The sequence below is a fragment of the Ranitomeya imitator genome, chromosome 3, assembly GCF_032444005.1.
Source record: "Ranitomeya imitator isolate aRanImi1 chromosome 3, aRanImi1.pri, whole genome shotgun sequence".
In the NCBI taxonomy this organism is placed as follows: Eukaryota; Metazoa; Chordata; class Amphibia; order Anura; family Dendrobatidae; genus Ranitomeya; species Ranitomeya imitator.
Window position 1 is genome coordinate 827,151,551 of NC_091284.1, and position 10,128 is coordinate 827,161,678.

A 10,128-nucleotide genomic window follows, 5' to 3' on the forward strand; every position below is an offset into this window, starting at 1 on the left:
GACCACAGGAGTGAATTCAGCCACAGAATTCACAACACTATACCCAGCACAGTCCAATCATACCATAGGTAAGACCAGGAGATCAGTTCTGTATCCTTACATCTGATACATTGAGAAGCCTAAGATATGGTGGGGTGTATTCTCTCTATATGATGTTGCTGCTTGCTTGTGTTTAGGTAGAGAGAAATCATACGACAAAAATGCATGAATAATCACAATATGTTATTTTAAGTCAACAAATATAAACCATGTGCATATTTTTTGGACTAATGTGGACCGATCATCATAATACAGGACTGGCCAACCATCTCATGTGTTTGGGGCCTCCCGGCTCTCCCCTGACACATGATTATGGAGGAGAAAAGGATTGGACCATTAGTATTTCCGTGCCATCCTTTTGTTTTCAGGGGAGATAAGTTGCTGGCCGAGCTGTCTGATTGCGGCATTCTACTTTCATCTTGTTGAAAACCCATGAAGCTCTCTGAGTCTGGAGAAATAGTTGTGGTTCAGCCGACAGCTATCTCATGCGTCTGGCCAGCTTTAGTCATACCTGAATTGTGGTGATCGTGAGCAACATTTCCTCATTGCTTCCACATCCTGCGAATGCATTTGCTGAACACTTCATCTCGGATCCCGTATATAAGAGGACTGAGGAGTCGAGGCAAACACATAAAAATCAGGAAATTGAAAGCAATTAAAATAAGGACATACTCTCCATTGTATGACTCTGTGATCGTGAAGGTCAAGGACAGGAGACACAGTAGCAGCTGAATGCCATGAAGCATAAGGGTTCGACTGGCCTTTGAAGCCGAAGAACTCTTGGAATTAGTCTTCTGAGCTATGACGATGACTCTTATATAGGTGAAAAGAATGACGAAAGCCACCAGAATTAGGCTACCGATGAGGGAGATGGACCTTATGCTGGTCTGCAGAGGTTGTACTATGAGGAACTCCCGTTTGCATCTGAGATTTTGGAAGAAAAAACTCCTCTCAACTGATACAATCAAGATTATAAAATCGGCAATGTTAGGAAGCAGTCCGACAAACCACATGACTGCAATGATGAAGTAGGATCTTTCAGTTGTACAAAACATGACATGTCTCAAGGGGAAACAGATGGCTATGTAACGCTCCAAAGCCATGATGGCAAGGTTATAAGGAGTCACTTTGAAGGTAGCAGTGGCAAGAGTGACCATGATGTAGCAGACGGTCATTGGGATGTATATAACATATGTGTAGAACACGGAGATGAAGACCCCCGTAATTACATGCAATGTATCATTGATGAGCATGTGGGCAAAGAGGACATATCGAGGGTTCTCCTGGACGTGAGGCGTGGTGAAGTAGGCGATCAGAAGAACGACAATGAAGTAGACAAAGAAGCAGAAGAATAAGAATGTTAGGAGAATAAATATTGTATTCAGAGCCTCGTATGCCCTAGAGTCCTGGAGAGTTAGCTGGGTCATATAAGAATCGATGCTCGTTATATTCATGCTGAGTCTGGAGAAACGATGAGCGATTGAACTTTTCACACTAGAAAAAAACATAAAAAAAACATAAAACTTTGTTTCTCGTAAGTCAAAACATTCCAAAGTAATTTTACTGATCAGAGGGCCCAGATGATTTCCCTGCCTGGGCAAAACCTGTGAGAACCGTAAAGATCCATATATAAGAGTTCAATGTCTTCAACCTTAAACCCTGTCCCACCATGAACAGGGCGCTACTGTGTTACTTCAAAATTATTGGTGATGTGCTCAAAAGCAAAACCTATTTTTGGGATTGCATGGATCTTTAATAGGATTGACACAGGGCCACTGAAGTCTAACCAAGGTCCTGGTGCCCAAGGAGGCCCAAAAAAGACACCATTCTAATAACAGACACTTAGGAGACCTAGACCCGGTTGTAGATTTTAGAATGGAGCTCAAGACCTTTATGTTACACTTTTAGATGGACCATTTCCTTAACAATTGCGGAGAAATTAAAATTAACCTTTCACCACATTTTTCATGATGAAGTGGACACACAATGTAATATTGGCTGAAGAATGGAATAAAAAGTGTTTGTACATGAACCAGGAAGCTCAGCATTCTCACTACTGTATACATATCAATCAATGAAATATTAATAAAATGCACAGAAAAAAAATATACATTTGCACTGATACATATCAAAGCATGGTTGTCCGTCTTTACTATATTTCTCACATTCAGTTCATGAACCAGGAAGTCCAGTCTGAGCGATGCTGTAGATCCCAATCAGATAAGCTGATGAGACTGGATTAAAAATACATATACAGTCATGCATGTATACAGTAGCAATGTGCATCCTGAGCTTTCTGGTTCATGTACATAATTCTAGACATAAAATAGACTACCACACATGTATTGTTATGTATCAGGGTACATTTATATTCCATTCTTGGTCAATGGGTACAATTATGAATTTCATTGTGTAATGTATCATCAGCTTATCTGGTCGAGATCTATGACATTGTTCATCCTGAGCTTAGATGTTGAGCTCTGACCTCTGGACAGACAGTTAGGGAAGGGGCAGGAAAGCAGAGCTGACAGTGCTGTGAGAGGAGGACAGCTGATAGTGGGGTTTGTAATATGGCACAGCTAAACTCAGTTGTGCTGGTTCTCTCCCACATCAACATCAACCGTTATCTGAAAGGTGTTAGTCACCTACGCTCTATACCCAGCACAGTCCAATCATACCAGAGGTGAGACCAGGAGATCAGTTCTGTATCCTTACATCTGATACATTGAGAAGCATAAGATATGGTGGGGTGTATTCTCTCTATATGATGTTGCTGCTTGCTTGTGTTTGGGTAGAGAGAACTCATATGACAAAAACGCATTTGAATACAGTAATCGCAATATGTTATTTTAAGTCAACAAATATAAACCGCGTTTTGGTCCTGCCTGCGTCCTGCTTGTGATTGGGCAACTCATACAGTGGGATGAAGTACGGACCCCAAGTGAAAACTATCTGATAACATCCACTAGGAATTTTAAAAAAGTTTATTCATTATGTGCCAATATTTTGATTGTTAAGATCTCCGCAATGAAGAGGCGAAATAAAAAAATTTATAATAAAACAAACAAAATCTTGTGTCCTTTCCTACATGAAAAGTTGTGTGAAAGATCCTGTTTAAAAAAAAATAACTTATTTTGTCTGTTTTTATTGTATGACAAGTGACAACCTCTGAAATTTGCAAAGGAACCTAAGAGGAAGTGTTCACTGTCATGTAAACCCATCACTGGAGAAATAAACGTTGCACAGTTTCTAAATCCGTGGACTTATGGAATAGTTCATGGATGTTTTTGTAATCTATTCTGTCCCTTAATTATGGACACATGTATGTTGTAGATGCTTGTACACATTATTTTCTCTTCTCCTTCCCACATTCAGAACTGTAGCAGCCATAACTTTACAGTTAACATCAACTTGAAGGGTTAATGTTTTTTTAAAGAACTCCGACTCCATAGCAAATTTTTAATATGGAAATGCAAATATAAAAGACCAAGTGAGCGACAGGGTAAAACATCCTGCCCCAAGGGATCACATGGTACAAGGAAAAAGGGAAGATGGCCGTGAGGGTAGGAGCTGCTCACAGGCAGTAGGTTATTGTAGGATTGATGGAAGAGATGGGTTCCTGGGCTTTCTTTGCAGATGATTGTGACCAGCTAGGGTAATAAGTTCCAAAGTGTCAGGAAAGTGTGGGAGAAATCTCAGAGGTATTTTTTTATGACCAGGAAGGTGGAGAACAGAGAAGAAGGCCTTATGAGGACCATTGATTGCGTGTGTGTAGGCAGTAGGAGGTTAAGTCAGACTTGTACAGATGGCACAGCCATTTACTGTAATAAGTCATTGGGCGATAGGGAGACAGAGAAGGGGGAAAAAGAGGAGTAATGAAGGGAAAGGTAAGGTAGACAGTGGACATGCAGAAGATGGGAGGTCACAGAGAAGAATGTTCCAGTAGTCTAGGTGGAAGATGATGAGGGAATTTGGTCAAATTTTTCTTGACTCAAGTCTGAGATAAAAAGCTATCTCTAGAAATATCTATATAATATAACACGGAGGAGAAAGGAGGTGGCGCTTCATTTGTAGGACAAGTTACCCCAAAGCATCCAACATAGGACACTGCAGAAAATATAGAAGCCGTTACAGTTTCTGGCCTGCGGAGATGGTAGAAAGTTAATGAGTTCAGTTTTTCCATGTTGAGTTTTTGAAAGGAGAAGAAGGAGGAGGATATATGTAATTGATGCTCTGAGACTTTGCACAGCAGAGAGGGAACATCTAGGCACAGAATTTGCTTTATTATTGCTTCTAGGGGTGTAAGAAAGACAAATGCACCTAACAGACCTAGAAAAATTTGACAAATCTATCATGCATTGTGTGGAATATGAATTTGTCATATTTTGAGCCATTTTTGGCACCATTCACCAGCCTTTTTGGTAACCATAAGATACGTCTAATGTCTGTTCCAGCTGCTGAGATCTTTCTGATTGCTAATCACTTACCACACACAGAAAATGTTCTTGGTTTTCCCTTTTCAGATGTTCAGTTGTGTATCTGCTGTGTCTGGTCCACACCAGGGGATATCATTAATACTGAATGTCAAAGTATTTGGCAGATCCTCCAACACCTCCCTGGACGCAGCTCCTATATATCATCGCCAGGTGTCCTGGAGGACAAGGCTGTTATTCCAGCCGACTAGATTCATATTCATAGACGTCTAAATAAACAGGACAAGATCACGATAATTGGCATTTTCCTGGGATTTGAAGGTCATCACTGAGCACGTTGCATCAGTCCATTAGATTACAATAATTACAAAAATAAATACCGTATTTTTCGCTTTGTAAGACGCTCCGGATTATAAGACGCACCCCAAATTTTGAGGAGAAAAATAGGAAAAAACTATTTTTTAATAAATTGGTGGGGCGTCTTATAATCCATGCGTCTTATTACTTACCAGGGGTTGTGGTTGTGGTGGATCAGGGTCCCAGGCTCGTTGCCGGAGGCAGGAGTGGAGCATTGCTGCAGGCTGGGATGAGGGGGTCTGCAGGGGGCTCCTGTGCTGCAGGGGGGCTCCTGTGCTGCAGCCTGGGATGAGGGGTCTGCAGGGGGCTCCTTTGCTGCAGGCTGGGATGAGGGGTCTGCAGGGGGCTCCTGTGCTGTAGGGCTGTCTCCGGTGCTGCGGGGGGCTCTGGCGACATTTTGTGAAAGACCAGAGCCCCCCGGCAGTTCTTCCATGCGTTCCAGTATGACTAATTCCGGGAAAATGGCCGCCGGAATCTCGAGAGATGAGATCTCAGCGCTGAAATCTCATCTCCCGAGATTCCGGCGGCCATTTTCCCGGAGTCAGTCATACTGGAACTAACTCCGGGAAAATGGCCGCCGGAATCTCGAGAGATGAGATCTCAGCGCTGAAATCTCATCTCCCGAGATTCCGGCGGCCATTTTCCCGGAATTAGTCATACTGGAACGCATGGAAGAACTGCCGGGGGGCTCTGGTCTTTCACAAAATGTCGCCAGAGCCCCCCGCAGCACCGGAGCCTTCAGCATCACCCGGGGCAGCAGCGGACAACCCCGGCAGTGGCGGCGGACGACAGCGGCGGCAGGCGGTAGCGGCGGCGGACACCCCCTCCTCCCAGCCTGTAATGGTAAGCGGTATATCCGCTTTGTTAGACGCACCCACATTTCCCCCCCAAATTTGGGGGAAATAAAGTGCGTCTTACAAAGCGGAAAATACGGTAATTGCATCTATTCAAGATTCAAGAAATATACATTTTTAAGAGTGAGGAGAATTAAGACCAAAAATACTTTTATTAACTTGGTTTTGCGTCAGTTTAAACCTAGTTATGATCCGAGAGGACAACTTCTTCACAAAACATGGCCAGGCACCAACATAAATTCCACTAGCAAAGCAACCAGTATTCTCAATAAACAGAGACCAAAGACCAGTGGTCCCCAACTCCAGGCCTCGAGGGCCGCCAACAGTGCAGGTTTTCAGGATTTCCTTAGTATTGTACAGGGAATACTAAGGAAATCCTGAAAACCTGCACTGTTGGCGGCCCTCGAGGCCTGGAGTTGGGGACCACTGCTAAAGACAATCTCTAGTGACAGGATGCCTGAAAAAAATGGCACATGAAAGTTTGGACCCTCCAACACCTGGAAAACTATTTGCCAAATTTGGTGTTAGGGGTCGAGTTCCTGCCTCTGCACATGGGGAATCTCAGGCCATCTCCGCTGCGGTCTCCTATTCTTCTCCTGCCGCAGTGGAGCCTGCTCAGCTGAGACGTCGATCCCAGCGTCTCGCTCAGTCTGACTCTGTGCTAAGAGTTACTGCTTCATTTCCTGCTTTTGCCATTGAAGTCAGTGCTGGGCAGCGGCGAGCGGACGCTTCTGGGGCTAAGTCCTGCTTTTCACATTCTGAGCATGCCCAGAGTAAGATCTCTCAGTGGAGATCGAGGGTCACATGATCAGATACTGCAGCTAAGGTCCTTGTAGGTGCTAGGACTAAATCCTGCTTTGCACTCTGAGCATGCCCAGGGCGAGATATCTCAGTGGAGATCTAGGGTCACATGCTCAGGTGCTGCAGCACTCCATTGGTCCTTCTTTGAAAGGTCCTAAACGTGCTGCAACTATTTAAGGCTCACATGGCCGCACGGCCATGCGCTAGTATCAACTCTAATATGTGCTTTGCGCCAGTGTGGTTATGCATGTATGTATTCAGGGACCCGGCTGAAATAAGCCCCTAGAATGCTGGCACCTCCGGCGAGGAGATTGTGTGAATGTGATTCAGGGACCCGGCTGAAATAAGCCCCTAGAATACCGGCACCTCCGGTGAGGAGATTACGTGTGTGCATAACCACTGACTGCTTTCAGTTCGGCAGTAAGATTGTGCTCCTGTGAGGCTAACAGGGCGCAGTGCTTTTCTCTCGCGGCTGCTCTGTGAGGTAACAGAGCTAGTCTATACCGCCAAACAGTGCCGCCATTCACTAGCAGCAGGTTCCTCCTGCACGGTGGACCCCGGGCTGCGAACGCACCATTTATAATAAACATCTATTTCTACTCGGTGCGTTCCGCTAGCCCTAACATCTGGTAGAGGAGAAAACAAGGGTCACCAATAGGGATGAGCAAACCACAACTGTAAAGTTTGGGGCTCGTATAAGACACCTTGTGTCCGGTACCGTACCCGGAACAGTGACTTTTTACCGGATGATCGGTTTACTGTTTGGGTTCGGATGCTGAGTAAAGTTTGTTGAAAGGCTGCAGTGCAACCAATCAACAAGCCATTACAACCATGTAAAGTATCGACATGGCTGTGATTGGCTGGCGCACCACGTGTCCTGGCCTGTATAAATGATGAATCACGGGTGCCACCGCCATTCTGCTCTGCTTAGGGTATGATCAGGACGAAGCTGGAGTGAGGGACAGTATTAGGTTGTGTGTGTGTGCGCAGTTTTCCAAAAAGCCTTTCTGCATCCGTGTCTGTGGGAGAAGTGTGCCTACAACTAATTCTTCCCACTCTGCACCTTTTTCTGTGGGAGCAGTGTAACTAAAACCATTTTTTTCTACTATTCACCCGTATCTGTGGGAGTAGTTTGCATAAAAACAAATTGTTCTACTTTGCATTTTTGTCCGTGGGAGTACTGTGCCAAAAAGCCTGTGTGTGTACTCTGCACGCATCTCTGTGGGAGTACTCTGAATAAAGACTGTGTGGGTGTACTTTGAAAAAAAAAGCTTTCGTGGGGGTACATTGAAAAACTGCCTTGTTGGGGGTACACTGAAACAGCCTGTGTGGGTGTACTCTGCAAAATACCCTTGTTTTTTTGTTTTTTTTTGTTTTACTTTAATTTGGGAATGCCTCAAAACATTGGGAATGGCGAACAGTACCAACAAACTGCGATGTCGTCCAACAATGGCTGGGTACTACTGGTATACTTCTCTATTCGGCCAAAGGAATGGACAGCTTCTGTGGGATTCACGCCTGGTTCATTGTAATGAATGTGATCTTCCCCACTTTGGCTGTGGACAGGTGGATGCATCTGTCTGCAAATACACCTCGTGCCGTGCTAAACACACGTTATGACATTACACTTTCCCAAGGCAGGCCAGCACCTCCAAGGTGTAAGGGGCAAGCTCAAGTCATGTGTTCAATTTGGAGATCCAGAAGTTAAATGGGGCAGACCCATCTATTAGTACGTGGAGACTAGTGGACACGTACTCTTCCACCATGTTATTGAAACTGTCATGCTCCTGGATTTGATTGGTTGAGTTTGTGTTCTGTGGTCAGCATTTCTTTCTGTCAAGCCACAGGAGACACACCTTGTCCCTGGATGTTTGGGTTCTGTTTTCTGGCTGAAGTCTGTCTAGCTTAACCCCTTCATGACCCAGCCTATTTTGACCTTAAAGACCTTGCCGTTTTTTGCAATTCTGACCAGTGTCCCTTTATGAGGTAATAACTCAGGAACGCTTCAACGGATCCTAGCGGTTCTGAGACTGTTTTTTTGTGACATATTGGGCTTCATGATAGTGGTAAATTTAGGTCAATAAATTCTGCATTTATTTGTGATAAAAACGGACATTTGGCAAAAATTTTGAAAATTTCGCAATTTTCACATTTTGAATTTTTATTCTGTTAAACAAGAGAGATATGTGACACAAAATAGTTAATAAATAACATTTCCCACATGTCTACTTTACATCAGCACAATTTTGGAAACAACATTTTTTTTTGCTAGGAAGTTATAAGTGTTAAAATTTGACCAGCGATTTCTCATTTTTACAACGAAATTTACAAAACCATTTTTTTTAGGGACCACCTCACATTTGAAGTCAGTTTGAGGGGTCTATATGGCTGAAAATACCCAAAAGTGACACCATTCTAAAAAATGAACCCCTCAAGGTGCACAAAACCACATTCAAGAAGTTTATTAACCCTTCAGGTACTTCACAGCAGCAGAAGCAACATGGAAGGAAAAAATGAACATTTAACTTTTTAGTCACAAAAATTATCTTTTAGCAACAATTTTTTTATTTTCCCAATGGTAAAAGGAGAAACTGAACCACGAAAGTTGTTGTCCAATTTGTCCTGAGTACGCTGATACCTCATATGTGGGGGTAAACCACTGTTTGGGCGCACGGCAGGGCTCGGAAGGGAAGGCACGCCATTTGGCTTTTTAAATGGAAAATTAGCTCCAATCATTAGCGGACACCATGTCACGTTTGGAGAGCCCCTGTGTGCCTAAACATTGGAGATCCCCCACAAATGACCCCATTTTGGAAACTATACCCCCAAAGGAACTAATCTAGATGTGTGGTGAGGACTTTGAACCCCCAAGTGCTTCACAGAAGTTTATAACGCAGAGCCATGAAAATAAAAAAAAAAAAAATTCTCAAAAATGATCTTTTAGCCAGCAATTTTTTATTTTCCCAAGGGTTACAGGAGAAATTTGAAACCAAAAGTTGTTGTCCAGTTTCTCCTGAGTACGCTGATTCCCCATATGTGGGGGTAAACCACTGTTTGGGCACATGTCGGGGCTCGGAAGTGAAGTAGGGACGTTTTGAAATGCAGACTTTGATGGAATGCTCTGCCGGCATCACGTTGCATTTGCAGAGACCCTGATGTGGCTAAACAGTAGAAACCTCCCATAAGTGACCCCATTTTGGAAACTAGACCCCGAAAGGAACTTATCTACATATGTGGTGAGCACTTTGAACCCCCAAGTGCTTCACAGAAGTTTATAACGCAGAGCCGTGAAAATAATAAATACGTTTTCTTTCCTCAAAAATAATTATTTAGCCCAGAATTTTTTAATTTTCCCAAGGGTTACAGGAGAAATTTGACCCCAATATTTGTTGTCCAGTTTCTCCTGAGTACGGTGATACCCCATATGTGGGGGTAAACTACTGTTTGGGCACATGCCAGGGCTCGGAAGTGAAGTAGTGACGTTTTGAAATGCAGACTTTGATGGAATGCTCTGCGGGCGTCACGTTGCGTTTGCAGAGCCCCTGATGTGGCTAAACAGTAGAAACCCCCCACAAGTGACCCCATTTTGGAAACTAGACCCCGAAAGGAACTTATCTAGATGTGTGGTGAGCACTTTGAACCCC

The 10,128-nt window shown here is 43.8% G+C and overlaps 1 protein-coding gene across 1 annotated transcript; it reads right to left on the reverse strand.

Annotated features, from left to right (window-relative positions):
- Window positions 1-581: 581 nt before the first annotated feature.
- Window positions 582-1,493, reverse strand: LOC138671803 (odorant receptor 131-2-like). The gene has a single exon (XM_069759939.1). The coding sequence runs from the start codon at window positions 1,491-1,493 to the stop codon at window positions 582-584; it is 912 nt and encodes a 303-aa protein (XP_069616040.1).
- Window positions 1,494-10,128: the final 8,635 nt, after the last annotated feature.

Excerpts from the sequence above, each read along its gene's own strand:
- LOC138671803 (XM_069759939.1), bottom strand. The coding sequence starts at position 1,493 with ATGAATATAACGAGCATCGATTCTTATATGACCCAGCTAACTCTCCAG.